This window comes from Mustela nivalis, assembly GCF_964662115.1.
Source record: "Mustela nivalis genome assembly, chromosome: 16".
NCBI lineage: Eukaryota > Metazoa > Chordata > Mammalia > Carnivora > Mustelidae > Mustela > Mustela nivalis.
Genome location: NC_139035.1, coordinates 18,658,588 through 18,673,994, shown reverse-complemented (window position 1 = coordinate 18,673,994; position 15,407 = coordinate 18,658,588). Strand labels below are relative to the sequence as shown.

General features: G+C 44.3%; 1 protein-coding gene across 1 annotated transcript in view; it reads right to left on the bottom strand.

The window, feature by feature from the left end:
- LAMC1 (laminin subunit gamma 1) overlaps positions 1-12,409 on the bottom strand; it is a 125,618-nt gene extending 113,209 nt beyond the window's left edge. Inside the window, exon 1 of the mRNA XM_082702879.1 lies at positions 11,463-12,409. Within this exon, the coding sequence (XP_082559005.1) occupies positions 11,463-11,877 (415 nt within the window). The 5' untranslated portion in view covers positions 11,878-12,409. The remainder of the gene's footprint in view (positions 1-11,462) is intronic.
- Between the last annotated feature and the right edge of the window lie 2,998 nt (positions 12,410-15,407).

The following is a 15,407-nucleotide window of genomic DNA, read 5'->3' as shown; positions in this document are numbered from 1 at the left end:
GGGGCTCGATCCCAGAACCCTGGGATCATGACCTGAGCCGAAGGCAGAGGCTTTAACCCACTGAGCCACCCAGGCGCCCCAGGAGCATGCACATTTAATACCGGTTAGTCACTAGGGTGTGATGATGTAACCACATGTATTACAGAAAACACAATGTGTGCTGAGCAGGTCCATAAAAGAAGTAGAAAAGGTAAGACTACGATTCAGTAATACTTAAAATGCAACCAGTCAACTCACACCTGTAAAGAAAAACCAATCCTAGAATTTCCAGTTCAAGAAGTGGAGACAGTATGTGGCGAGTGAGCAGCACAACATACAAAATCTAAGTGGGATCTATGACCTCGCTTTCAGCGATCAAGCAAAAAATAAATAAATAAATAAAAAGTAGGTATCTAAAAAAAATAAAAAGTAGGTATCTAAGAATCACCTGACTGACCTTAGCTCAGCATGCTCTGGGGAAACTAAGAAGATATAAACTGAATAAAGGATAGACACACAGAGAAGATATATGAATTCAATAAACAGTTACAGATTTACAAATTACCACGTACAGAAATCAAGGGGAAGGGAGTCACTTCTGGGCCTGAAAGTGCTCTCCTAGGGCCACAGTAGTCATGTGTCAATCATTCCATGAAAGGTTTGTTAGACCTATTTAGATGGCAAACTTGAACAACAAAAAAGCCACCATGCAGGGCGCCTGGGTGGCTCAGTCAGTTAAGTGTCTGCCTTCAGCTCAGGCCCTGATCTCAGAGTCCTGGGATCAAGCCCCACATCGGGCTCCCTGCTCAGCAAGGAGTCTGCTTCTCCATCTGCCCTTCTCCCCAGCTCGTGCTCTCTCTCGCAAATAAAATCTTTTAAAAAAGAAGAAGAAGAAGCAGAAGAAGCAGAAGCAGCAACAGCCACCATGTAAGAGTTAGAATTCACTTGGAGCAGAATGGAAATGAAATCCAACTTGGAGATGGACCTGGCAGCTTTATCTTTAAGGATGTCAGATAAAGTAAGCAACTGAACTAAATTCAGCAGTTCTCAACAACCAGAAGAGAGTCATGGATAAGGTAGAAAGGAGATAAGGTGGCACTCCCCTGACCACCCTTCAGGAAGTGCGGTATACGGTACACTTTTCCTATCAGCAGACACTGACAAAAGCCAGGATCTCATTCTGAAATTCAATAAATTCCTCAGAAATTCCTAGAAGCATGAACAGCTAATTATAAAACTAGTATAAGTACCCCAAACCTGAGATTCTTCCATTGCCAACAATCCTCTGTTCCTCACAAACAAGTGCAAAGCCCTATAAAAGCAGCAACCCGAATCCAAAGCCCCTCGAGCAGAGGTCTCTCAGAGAAACCTTTAGTTCAGTCCATTTCCATGTCACCCCTCAATTAAAGGTCTTTTTATAGTTCTCTATCACTCAAGGGGCCTTTTCTAACACGATAGACCGGGAAGAGCATAACCTACCCACAACAAGTCTAGATTCTCACCTAAACTCAGCATGTGACTTCTCTGAGAGCAGAGTCGTCTTACGTGATTAGTGATTACTCCAGAGGGGGGCAATAATAGTTCTCGACTATTTTTGAGGATTCAAGAAGGTACACGGAGCACTCTCCATGAAAGGGTAAGATTTACTTTCTTTCCCCCTAATTTTCAGGATCCTCGTCTTCTCGGAACCCATGATGCATGCCTCCACGACTCCATTGAAAACAAACAATGCCTTCACCATTATCTAGTTACTCTTAGATCTTTAGTTAAACAACTCAGCCTTCCCGCAAAGCCCTCCATTCCCATCCACTTTCTCGTCAGGACCTAAGAGGCTCTTCCTGGCTAACTTCAACCTACACTCTTCAAAGTGTCACATGTATTCCCTCTGCACTTAGAAGAGTTTCAACTGAATTATTTTTATTGTGCCTATAAGCTCCCATTGATTCCCTCTGCATGATTATGTCTGTCTCATCTCTTCAAACACATTACAAATTACCTGAAGATAGTGTTTCAATCTCTGTTGTTACCCACACATCGCCTATTACAACAGCCATAAATGAAGAATTTCCCCACCAAGGTCACCTTATTTACAGAAGACCTTTGTCCACTAACTAATTAGATTTACAATCCAATAAGCTCATCTCATTTTAGCTGGTAGCTCTTTTCATTTGGAAATACTTCACAAAATGTCATAAACTTCTCCAAGAAAGCCACATAATTCAAGCTTCACCTACTATTCTAGAAGGCTCAATAAGAGGAAGCCACGAGTCAGAACACGTCAAAGGAAAGAAGACGGGGTCTTCACATTGCAAGTAATTTATGGAACATTGAGATTTCACCACAGAAATTAAATAGTAAGTTATGTAAAAAGCAGATATTGTAGCCAAAGCACAAGCCTTGTAGACACTCTTCAGGGGTTCTCGAAACCTGCAACAAAACACGCAAACTTAGGGTTTGACACTTCAAACCACAAAAGCACCAACCGAAACCACTACTAGGGTAGAGGTAGGGGACGGTGGTCTTCCTGGACCGTCTCCCACACTCCACTTCCGGAGACCTTCCACGCAGCTCACCCGAATGCTGTTCTGAAAGCATTCGGCAGGTCCTTCAATTAAAACCCTTTGTCCACTCGACCAAGAGACATCTGTTAACACCTATCAATGCCAGTGACTGCTGGTACGGAACACGGTGAGAGAAACAGATCTTATAGGACTGAGCCTCCGATTCTGTGCTCTACCATTTGAAGCCAAAATCATACCAGAAACAAACAAAATTACTCATGTATTATTTTGGATAACTGACTGAAAAGTTTATTTTTTTTTTAATTCAAGGAATAATTAACACACAATGAAGTACACAAATACCAAATGTACAGCTCTGAACTTGTACATAGCTGTATGCCTCTGTAACCTACCCCCAAATCAAGACACAGAACATAAAGCCAGAACTAGAAAGGAGCTAAAGGACTGGTCATGAACAGTTCTCTCTGAAAACACTGACAGGCACGTGGGTAGTCACTGTTATAGAGAATCATTTTGGTTAGCAGAAACCTTCACGTACTTTGTGATTTATCATCACAAAACAAAATGCACTGAGTCCGTAACTCTATACAAGACCATTTCTATTTTTTATTTTAAGAACTTTAAAAAAATGTGAAGGAGGCTGATTCTGGATTAATATTTCCAAGAACTTTCAGAACAAAAAGGAGTGCCTGGGTGGCTCAGTGGGTTAAGCCTCTGCCTTGGGCTCAGGACATGATCTCAGGGTCCTGGGATGGAGCCCCGCTCAGCGGGGAGCCTGCTTCCTCCTCTCTCTCTGCGCCTGCCTCTCTGCCTACTTGTGATCTCTGTCTTTCTCTCTCTCTCTGCCAAATAAATAAATAAAATATTTACAAAAAAAAAAAAAAAGATAAAATAACAAAAATCCAAAGACGATGATATAACAAAAATTCCACGTTTGCCTTCAATATAACAGGAAGCAGCTACACAGTTGGAAACAAAGAGTAAAAGAAGGGAACCCAGGGACTATAACTCCTCAAGTTTTAAAGAAATCATGTAAATCCCCTAATTCATCTCCGAGCCTTGCCACAGGGTTCCCCTCCCACAAGAGATCTGAGAGCCCCATTGTCTGAGAAAGAGATAAGACTGCTTTATTTTATTTCATGAATATGTAGCTTCATAGGGCACCAGGCTGACTGGGCCCAGTTATTTTAGGATGGCCTCCTGGAAGAGCCCATGGAAAGAAAAGCAGATGTACTTAATCAGTGTCCCCACAGTCTGGCACAATACTCTAAAACCTCAGAGACATTTCTATAAATGCATTTTCTGGTAACCCCTTTTAGCAAGCTATCAATTTTAGGCCCTAATGAGCAAATATCTAATTTTATCATTTTATAAGAAAGGAGATGCTTGCAAATCCTATCAAGGCCCTCTTACAAATCTAAAAGCAAGCAACTTGGGCCAGATAATAGAACCAGCACAGGAACTTTACCACAAAGGAACTTTACCCTTTGGAACTGACAATTTAGATAAGGGTCAGATTGATTCCTTATTTTTAAAAATCTTCTCAGGAATTTTGGGCAGTAAAAATAAATAAACAGCCCTGCTCTGAGCTTTGACACTTTTCCCTGAAATTCAAACAGAACAGTGGTAGAGCTGTCAATTAAGTGCAGCTGGAGACAAGGGGTAAGTAAGGAAGCATCTGCTGGTTCCGTCCCTGTTAACTCCAGACAAGTAAGCGACGACTGTCCATCCAGCTAACGACTATAACGTGGACCCTCGCTAGCCCACCAGGAAGGGTCCCTCAGTGGCTCTGTCTTCTAACTGTACCCCAATGAGTCAAACAAACTAAAAATGATGCCACGCACAATAACCATATAAAATATGTCGCTCTAACTTCTCCCCACAACTGCCCTTTCAGAGATCCTTGAAGCGGGTATTTCAATAATAGATGTGAGCACAGGTTTTAAAGTAAAAGATTTAGGTCAATTTCTGAAGAAAACACACACGATATTAACATTAAGTTTTCCAAAATTCACTACGAAATGTCACTACGAAATTCAAATCTGAGAAGATCGCTTCGTCACATAAATTATCTATATGACTTCAAATCACATAAAAGTCTATTTTTTTACCCAAAAAGGACATTCACAGATCTTTCAATTCCATGTCAGTTCCACATAACTCAGTTCTTTTTTTTTTAAAGCTCTAGAAACCAAAGAACTATGCACCACATTTAATACTAGCTATTACAGGAGCATATGTGTCAAGAAAATAGAAAGATGAAGCTGATAAAAATAAACACAAACCCCAAAGAATTGTGGAGGAGAATTTAAAGTAACAAGCAGGGGCACCTGGGTGGCTCAGTGGGTTAAGCTTCTGCCTTCGGCTCGGGTTGTGGTCTCAGGGTCCTGGGATCAAACCCCACATCAGGCTCTCTGCTCAGCAGGGAACCAGCTTCCCCCTCTCTCTCTCTGCCTGCCTCTCCGCCTACTTGTGATCCCTTGTCTATCACATAAATAACTAAAATCTTTAAAAAAAAAAAAAAGTGACAAGCAGGGTTTGGGGAGTTCTTATAATTCAGGCATTCATGTATTCACTCACTCTACATATATTCATGGAACACCATGCCAGGTTCAGTGCTAAGCACTGGAAATATAAAGACTCTAGCCTCCATCGAAATTATAAGTGAATGTCCTCTATGCTCACACCTTTCACTTACAACTTATTTTATAAGACTGAATGCATTGGTGTAGGGCAGAAGTCACAAACTGTGTGCTGCAGAGGCCCAGAGAGTACATATTTTAGGCTTCGAGGGACAAGACATAACAGTATCTGTTGCAATAACTCAACCCCTTTGTAGCACAGAAACAGCCATAGACAATAGGTTAATAGATGCATTCACTGTGTTCCAATGGAACTTCGTGGATACCAAAATTTGAATTTCATATGATTTCACATGTCACAAAATTTCATTCTTCTTCCGATTGTTGAATGAAAAATCTAAAAATATTTGCATGGTGCACACAAAAACAGGTGGCCACCCTGGGCTGATTTGGCCAGTAGGCTATAAACTTGCCTGCATCCCATTGTCTAGAGATGTAAGTCTCCACACCTAGGCCACAAGTTCCAGGAGGTCACAGCAATGTCCAATGAATCACTACGCATCCGGGAATCAGTATGGTGCTGAGGAATGGCAACCAATTAACTAATGTTGGTTACACTGAACTGAATTAAAAGATCAAGTCCCTGACCCTGGCTTCAAAGACTTCATGGTCAAGTGGTAACAGACAAATCAAGAAACATATAATAGCACTGATGCGCACTGTGGTAGATACCTACCGGGTGCTGAGTGAGACACCTAAATCCACACCTGGGAGAAGGGTGGAAAGGAGAGAAGACAGAGAAACTGGGGCGAAATTTCCTGAAGGGGGTGACACCTGGAAGAAGAGTTCCAGACTAAAGAAGCAGCCCTTTGAGCGTGTAAGATGACAGATCATTCTAGAAGTTAAAACAACAGTCCAGATACCATGCCAAGAAGTCTGGACTTTATCCTAAAGGTTTGAGGAATCACTGAAGAATTTTAGCTGGGAAATATCATCAGATTTGCATTTTAGAACCATCCCTCAGTCCAAAGTGTGGCTGCCTGTACAGAAAGGGCAAAAATGGTGGCAGAAAGGCCACCAGGTAGTTAGAAAGTTGTTGCAGTAATTCAAGTGACATTCAATGGAAAGCTACAATAAGGTATAGTTAAAGGAGAGGATTCAAGACACACAGTGGCTAAATACAGGAGGTCAGAGTGGCATCTGGGACAGACTGTAGGAAGGATGGGTGGGAAAGGAAGCGGTGAAGTTACAGTTGTCCAGAACTGACCTGCCTCCAGCAGTGGATCCTATCTGCTCTCCAGAGTAATCTTACTGATGAGAGCCTATCAAGCCTCTTTATCTTTTATGAGAGGCCTGGCCAAAAACTGGTCTAGAGCCTCAGGATTAAAACTGAAGAGCATTCATTGAGATAGGACGTTGAGTTCGGTAAGACAGTGAAGAATGAATATAGTTTTGGACATGGCCTCTGGACACCTCAAACTGACCATGTCCAACAAGTCCTTAGTACCGGACTAAGCTGGTCTAGAGATATGAGTTTAGAATTTATTAATTTGTAAACAGTAAATAATGCTTTGAGACTAAGAGGAATTTACTCAAGGAGAGTGAGTCCCATGAAAAAGAAAGGAATCCAAAAATACAAGTGAAAAATAACAGAGGGGAAAGGAGAAAAATCGAGGGAGTCTGGTATCTCTGAATCAGTGTGTACGTGAACTTGTGTTTTAAAGCTGGTCTGGAATAAACTAGTCATTCCTTTGAGAGATCTGTTAACAAAGCTAAGAGCTGCTGGGGCTAAGGCAACAGACGAAGGAGTCAAAACCCTCCCTCCACTGGGACTTCTGGCAAATCACCACCTCAGGATCTTCATCTTTGCCTTCACTGAGTTGTGGAAGCCTGATCAGTGATAAACTGAAAGTTTCATAAAGTGTAAAATATTATAAAAGCACTCCTGATTTACTGTCATTAGAACAGTGTGAAAATTCCATCCAGGAGCGTAAATTTCTGAAGACGCAACCTTCTACCTTCTACCTTTCTATCAGGTATTGTGCTATGTATTTAGTAGGTATTTGAAAAATGTTTACCGAATATTTGGCAGTAACATGAGAATGTATGCATGGGGGTAAGGAGCACAGAGCAAAAGGCATATCCAACTTCCTAAAAGGATTTAGAACTGAAATCATCAAACTAACCCTCCCACAACTGTGGCCAGTGACAAAAGAATGGGGGGGGGGGTGCTCATAGTCCCAACTTCTCTCCCAATGCGTAAATTGTTCCTCTGAATGCTTTAGAAACATGGAGAAGATATTTACAGAAAAAGCTGTGAACTGTAGAAAAGGAAAACAGCCAACAGCAACTTTATAGAACTGTGTTCAACTACCGCTGGCCATTAAGGAAGAGCTCCCTAACTTCTCAAGTTGGAACCTGCAACATGTAAATCAAGCCTTTGTGAGACGAACTAAAATAGTGTCCCCTCAGGGTGTGCAAATACCACAGTGAAGTCACCAGAGTGAACTATTCCCTGACACAGTCGGAACCTACCTTGCAGAGGCTGCCCTGTGGAAAAAAATTGCTGTTTGTTTCATTTTACATATACACTGAAAGGAAGAAGCGGAATAAAATGCAATATCCTCATGTATCAATTATCTTGATTTAGACACACAAAAAGGATAGATGTGGCTAAAAAGAATCATTTAATCACTGTTTGCTCTTAAAGCGTATAGAGAGGCGTTGGAAACAAATCTGGTCTTGGTGTAAATTTTAGGAGTTCCATGAATTTTGATTGAGTTGGTTTATAAGCACTTTCTTCCTTAATCTAATTGTTTTCAGAAAGGGGGAGTGCTACCTTCCTCGAAGATCCAGACCAAGCCTGCCAAGTTCCCACCCGCAATAACTACCAGGTTAATTAAAAAGGCTGTTTCATAAAATGCAAATCCTCAGCTACAATCTTACTATCAACTATCCTGCTGATACTAATAAAAAAGTTATTATGACTTATTCTTTAACACAAAAGCCAAACTTTTAAACAGCAGTTGAATAATCCAGACAGAAGTTAGGAAAGAAGATCCAGAAGTTGAGTGCAAAATAAGACTGTTTTTTAGAACAGGGTGCCTGGCTGAGATTTCTCTCCACAAGAAAGAAAATGCAATTCCTGTTCCCATAGCAACCTGAACTGATTCTATCTGAGGATACATTGCACCCTGGATTACTGTATATGGTGCTTAAGACATGGCTGCTCTCAGAATCAACACTGACTCTCCTGGCTTCTGTGCAAGTGATGATAATGGTACAATCAATGATCTAATTTGTCCTTACCATCATTTAAAATCTTACTGACCACTCCCCCCAAATGGTAGCAGTTAAAATGATAACATAATTTTACATATACATGTGTATGTGTGAAAAGTTTCTGGAAGGCTGCATGAGAAATTGTGAATGGTGCTCTCTTCCAAACTAGCAAATGAAGAGGAAGATTCCCTAGTCATTATACACAACTGTTTTAATTCACCATGTTGTGTTTTATTTTTACAGTAAAAAAAAATGACCTATAGTTAATGCCAAAACATGTATGTTTCTTGTAACAACATTAAGTGCAGTCTGACTTTGCTTATTTTAAAGTTTACTGTATTTAAAGTTCAACATCAAAAGGGAGGGGAGAAAAGTGTTGGCTAGCCCTGCTTCTTTCACACTGCTCACTTGGGAGTTTCACAGGCTCTAAGGGCAGGGCACAATATGCATCACTTGCTTAAGGGTATGTGAAATTTGAACTGGATGGGAGATTTAATAGATGCACAAACAGTCATGGTACTTGAATTCATGGGAAACAGCAAGCTAGCTAGAGCCCACAGAGTAACTGAAGTTAAGGGCTGAATACGCTGATCATCAAAACACACAATGATACATAAAGCCCTGCCTATACTTTATAGATCATAACCAGCATGTATACATACATCCCTGTCATTAAAAAAGAAGCAAGGGAAACTTCGGGGGCTGGGCGGGGGGAGGAGATACTGGGAGAGGGAGAGAGAGATTGAGACATCGCCCCCACAACACACGTCTCCCTCCCCTTTTCCACCTTCTCCACCACACACAACTTCCTCTGGGACATCATTTCGGATCCAAGAAAAAGTACAATAAGTTCTAGTCAGGTTTTTAGAAATTGTCTGTCTTAAAAGTCTCAAGTAAATGTTCTCACAGTTAATCACAATACTCATATGGAGACTATTTTAAATAACTTTTTTTAAACCCATAGTTTTATGAACTTCATTTACCACGAATATTACCAAAAACTGAAGAAGACATTTTCAACAAAAACAAGTCCAAGCATATAACATTTTTTAGAGCACAAAGTCATGTAAGAGTCCTAACTAGATGGCCTCTTGAGATTTCTTTAGACCTTTAATCACCATGATCCATAATTAATATATCTGCTCCCCACCAGTAACAACCTAACTTGACTGTTACTGTCTTATCTACCACATTACCTTTACCTTTGTAACACAGAAATAATCTGAGTGATCTACCTACTTCTGCAATCACCTAAAGTAACCTTTTGCTACACAGTGCCCACAGCAGAAAACTCAGATTGACAGCCTGACCTTTACCTAAGTAACAGATTCTTATTCAGAAATTTCCAGTTGAATATATCCCAGGCACTTTGAGGCAGTGAGCAAATGCTTCCACTTTGAAATTTTTAGTATTTGAAAACAGATAAAACTTTGTGGGCATTCAAAATTCAACACAGAAACTTTAATAAATTTCCTCAAAAATAATTGAATATAAATTTTAAAAATAATTTTGACCAAGTTTAAAAATATAACACCTAAGAGTATTTAGCTGTCTAAAGAGTTAAAGAGTATTCCCATGAAGACTTAGAAGATCCCAGGTCTCTTGCTGTGTCTTAGAAAAGCACCTGTTCCAACACACTGCTGGTTCTATGCATTTCCGATACCCTTAAAACACTGAAGTACAGTTCACTTCTTCCATCTCTGAAAAACGGGTGCCTCAGAGTTTCACTGTCTGAACTTATTTTCCAAAAGTTCACTTTTCTAATAACTTGTCTAGAAATAAATGGTATTCCAAAGGTGCTAGAAACTGCTTTTCTACAACTTACTCCACACACAGTAGTTTAACTACTTTTCAAAGTACTTTGGTTAAGTTATATTCCTTCTCTGGAATCTTGATACTTACGTAAAGTTTAATGTACCAGAGAGCAGTGGAAAGAAAAAATGCAAAACCATGACCAAAAGAACTATTTGCCTATAAAACATTCCTTTCAAAGGCCCTCAAATAATATTCGCCTTACAGAATGATCTGGCTTTGAAGAATGGCTTGGGCCCTATGTTCTCTCTGGAAGTTCCTTACCATCAGCTACCAGGGAAATCAATTCTTTCAATGAAGGGGACTGCAGTTCTACAAAGCAGATGCCAGTTTATCACGCATATTTTAACTCTGTTAAACACAATAATGAATTATTCTGCTTGTTTATATATTTCAGTGATGAAGAAAAACCTGCTTAGACCAAACATGATTTTTGATACCTTAGGATAAACATGTCCATCCTCATCCACCACCCGGCAACAAAGTTCTCTATACATCCTTTTCCTGATTTCTAAAAGGTCATTCATACATGTTTCTACACTGGCTTTGAATCAAAGGAAAAGGAAAGACAGGAGAGCCTTTTCACTCAGGACCAAAGTGCAGCCAGAAATTAAAGTGGATGCACACTTTCTTTTGTTTTCTCTGTTCCAGGAGTAGCGGTGAAATAACTTTGTGGCCCTTCATTAACGCTGAACAACTCAAAAGAACAGTAACTTTAAAAAGTGAATTTCTGTTTTAATTACACATAGGCCACACCGGTAGTAAAAGCATTGGCTTCCCTCAAATTCCCTTCACTAGAGACCCTCTGCTCTCTGGCTTATTCAACAGAGCAAACAGCAATCACGCTCAATCCTGGAGAGAGGGGGGCATTTAAACAAGATCAAAGTGCTGAAGGTAGACCGTTCCATCTCTGATCCAAGAACGCTCCGTGGTGGCCCTGCGAGGAGGGAGAAAAGCGAGAACAGGGGTTTCTGATTAACACTTCCCCCAAAAAGGGACAAAAAACAGCCGAAAGGGCGAATCATCAAGGGAGTGAAAATCTGGGTAAGTTAGAAAGAACAGAAAAGCAAACAGATGCTAGCGCAAGGTATCCTGGCCCTCGCGGAATGTGAAGTGCCAGATCTAGTTTAGAAGTCGGAGAAGGGAGGCTCTGTGTGGCCCCTGCAGGGGAGCAGAGAGCCAGCGCCGGGCTGTTCGGGCCCCGCAGGCTGGGCCAGGAGGTGAAGGCGGCCGGGGAGCTGGGCGGCTGGCGAGCAGTAGCAGGAACAGGGCTGTCACCGCTTACCCAGGTGCAGCGTGAGGTTGATGGAGTTGGGGTACTGCACCCCGGCCAGCATGGTCTGGCTCTGCCACCAGGTGGTGTCGGCCTGGTTGTTGTAGTCGGTCAAGAAGGCTGCCCCGTGCTGCAGGTGGGACTGCCCGGCGTCGCACAGGTGACAGGACTTGGTGACCCCGGTCACCCCGGTCTGCACACAGTACTCCTCGGGCGGAGTCCCGCACGTGTTGGTGGCCACCACGGTCACGTTGAAGGCGGCGTTGACGAACTCGGGCATGCAGCGCTGCGATCGCCCGCCCTCGTCCGTGCACTCGTCCATGGCTGCCCGGGCGCAGCCGGCCGCAGCGGCCGCCAGCACCGCCAACACCGGCCAGAGCCGCCCCCGGGGCCGCAGCGCGGGCGCGGCCCGCTCGCTGCCCTTCATCCCGCCGCCCGCGCGCTGGGCCACGCCGAAGGCAAGGGCGCGGGCGCGTTCCTCTCGCCCGGCGGTGTCCCGGGGAGGCCGCTCCGCGGGCTGAGCCTCGGGGCCCAGGGGCCGGACTCTCGGGGCGGGTGGTGGCGGCGGCTCGGACTGGAGAGACGGGCCAGTGGGCGCCGCTGGCGAGGACCGCACGGCTCGCTGGCCACGGCCCGGCTCGCCGCCTCCGCGCCTCCCTTACCCACCCGGGACACAGCCCGCACTCGGCGCCGACCCCCGACTTCCGAGCGCGGGCCCGAGAGCGCGCCCCCGGGGAGGAAGGAGCAGGGGGTGGGGTCGGCAGGGTGGGGTGGGGTCTGGCGGAGGAGAAAGCCCAACCCCGGCCTCCTCTCAACAGCTCCCGCGGCCCCCGTAGCGGGTCCCCCGCCCTCCTCGTGCCTCGGACTGCGCGTCCGCCCGGGCAGCTCGCGGCGGCGGCGGCGGGGGCGGCGGCATCTCGCGCTCCGGCCCGCGGCGCGGGATCGGCGAGGGAGGGGCCTTGGAGGGGCGCGAGGGGTGGGCGGGGAGCGAGGGGACGGGAGGGGGGAAGGGGAGGGAGAGCGAGGAATGGGAGGGGGAAGGGGAGGCGGAGAGAGAGCGGGGGAGGGGGGAGGAGGGGAGAGGAGGGGCGGCGGGGCGGTGCATGCCGGGACGGAAGGGGAGGCCGAGGAGAGCCGGCGCCCTGCGGGAGTTGGACGTCAGGGTCGGCCTGCTCTGCGTCCCCGGAGAGCCCGGCTGGGGGAAGGGGTAGTGGAGGGAGCCTTAAAGGGGGGACGCCGGGCCGGGGAGGTAACTTGGAATCCGCCTTTGGGCCGCGCGCCACCTCGGGCCGCGGCGGCGCAGATCTCCGCCGCGCCAGGTGTCGGTCGTGGCGTCCAGCGGGCCGCGCCCCGGGACCGGGACTCGAGAGACCGGACGGTGGGAGCTGCCCGCCGGCCGCCGCGGGCACGCCCCCTGCTGCGCGGGGCGGGGCGCCAGCCTTTTCCAAGGAGGGGTCCCGGGGTGTGCAAGGGACCCACCAGATCCCTGGAGAATTAAGGGCCTTGGTCTTAGCATCAAAATGAATTTTCTGAAGCCATTTCCTGCCTCTAAATTAAAAGTGTAGCCGTTGTTTCATCACAGGGGCCGAGAAGGAAGTGAAAAGGCTGGGAATGGAATGACATTTTTCCCTTGGGTAGGCAGGCCCACTGCGAAATTCTTCCACTGTGTTGTTTATGTTCCTCATCTTGCCTTTAAAAGACTCGAAATTATCTGGATCTGACATCCTCCTTTTCGGGCCTGCTGAGTCACGGAATATTCTCCGTGCCAGGATGACTCAGTTCAGAGAACCTGAGCCAGAAGATCATGGGTTTTAGTCCCAGATCAGAACCTGGGCACTTACCCAGTGCTGATAGGACAGGCAGGGACCGGGAAAGGAGGGTGCTGTACAAGTGGACCGCCCAGGGTCGGTGGTCTTGACACGTGCCAAATCCACAGGCAAAGTGCTTGGAACTGCTGGATGCTCAGGAGACAGATACTTTTTTAACTTTCCCAGATCTTAATAGTAAAGTGAGAATAATAAATGTATTCACCCACCCTGCGGGAGAAAACCCAACCCCGCAAAAAGAAACAAACCCTATACCTGGTTTTGGATTCAGGAGTTTCGTTAAGACAGTGGGGATCTGAAGTAACGAAGTAAATGTTGGCTTGCTATGGCTGCGGTCAGTGTTAACTCCAGAAGGACTTCAAGGCTAATGGTCTGGTTGTCAGGGGTGGTGTCTTGCCAGGATGGTGAGTTTGCTTAACAGGCACGTGAATCACTTGTATCGTTCATTTATTTGATGAAATGGGTGAAGTTGATGCATGACTAACAGTCTCTCAACTCCTCCTCATCCTTTGGCACCTCCACGTTGGAAGAAGAAAGTTGTGGGACTGTATATTAATTCTTTCGTATTTGAGTTGAAGCAAAATAAATACATTCATCTAGAGAGGATGATATTTTCTCTCAGTCTTTCATTGTACTTGAGAACAAAGCATATAGGACGAAAATAAGAATGTTAGTTGTCAATAAAACTACAGGTATTTTTAATAAATATGTTTAAGTACATGTATTAATGCATGTGCCTTTAAATTTTTCAGTATTTTATTAGATTTTGGCAAATCAAACATGGGGCTCCTTTTTTTTTTTCTACCAAAGTCAAAACAGATAAAGGTAAGGAAACACCAAAGTTTGCAAAATTAAAATAAATGTTTGCTGTCACTGCTTCCTTTTGGATTCTAATGTCCCAGGGTAACTTTAAACTGTTACTTCTGCTGCATAATTTCATTACCAGAACCTCATCTGATATTTGTAAAGCACCTAAAGAGACTGAATTAATTTCTAAACTCTATTATTTATTGGCATGTGACAAGGAAATCCCTGTTTCGGAGGGAGGTAAGATGTAACTGGGCCCAGGCCATGTGCTTGATTAAAAAAAATTAAAACAGAACAACATTTTCTCCATCGTTTGAATCCTGAATCAAACAAAACAAAGGTTAAAACAAGAAATTTAAATCGATTTGGAAAACTTAAATGCTAATTAGATATTTTGTGACATTAGATATTTTAGGTACCTGGAGATTTTACTGTTTACTAAATAGACTTGGTATTTTTTAAATAAAAAGTGAAAATGTATGAGATTTTCTTTTAGTTCAGGTTACCCTGTTGGGTTTTTTTCTGGGGGAGAAGGGAGAGGCAAAGGGGGAAGAGAGAGAGTCCTAAGCAGGCTCCAGGTCCATAAGGGAGTGCATCCCGGGACTGAATCTCACAACCCCAAGATCATGACCTGAGCAGAAATTAAGAGCTTTAACTGACTGAGCCACCCAGGCACCCCAAGTTAACCTTTTTTTTTTTTTTTTTTTTCTTAATTCTGTGGCCCTTTAATAATACTTTTTTTTTTTTTTTTAAGATTTTATTTATTCATTTGACAGGGAGAGCCACAGCAAGAGAGGGAACAGAAGCAGGGGGAGTGGTAGAGGGAGAAGCAGGCTTCCTGCCGCGCAGGGAGCCTGATGTGGGGCTGATCCCAGGAGTCTGGGATCATGACCTGAGCGGAATGCAGATGCTTAACAACTGAGCCACCCAGGAGCCCCTAATAATACATGTTCTTAACTGCTTACAAAGTGCATTATCTAGTAAACAGATACGGTGTTTAGAAGAAAAATGTGGAGGTGTGGGAGAAATGGTTTCAGATCCCTTTAAAAAATGCTTTTAGTGCTCAACCACCAGGACAGCAAGAAAGGTAGAACGAGAGAATGTAGTTGTTTCTTACACAGACAAAAGAGTTCCAAACTTTTAAAAATCCCACTTAGAACTCCAGAGAAAAGAAAATTTCTCCCTATCAGGATCTATCTAAACAATTTCAAGGAAGGATGCTGATTTTCCTGGCTTGGGTCACCTGCAAATCCCTGGGCATATCTGCCCCTAATCAGTTGAATAGAGTAATATTAAAGCAGCCCACCCAAAAGCCAGGGAGTTT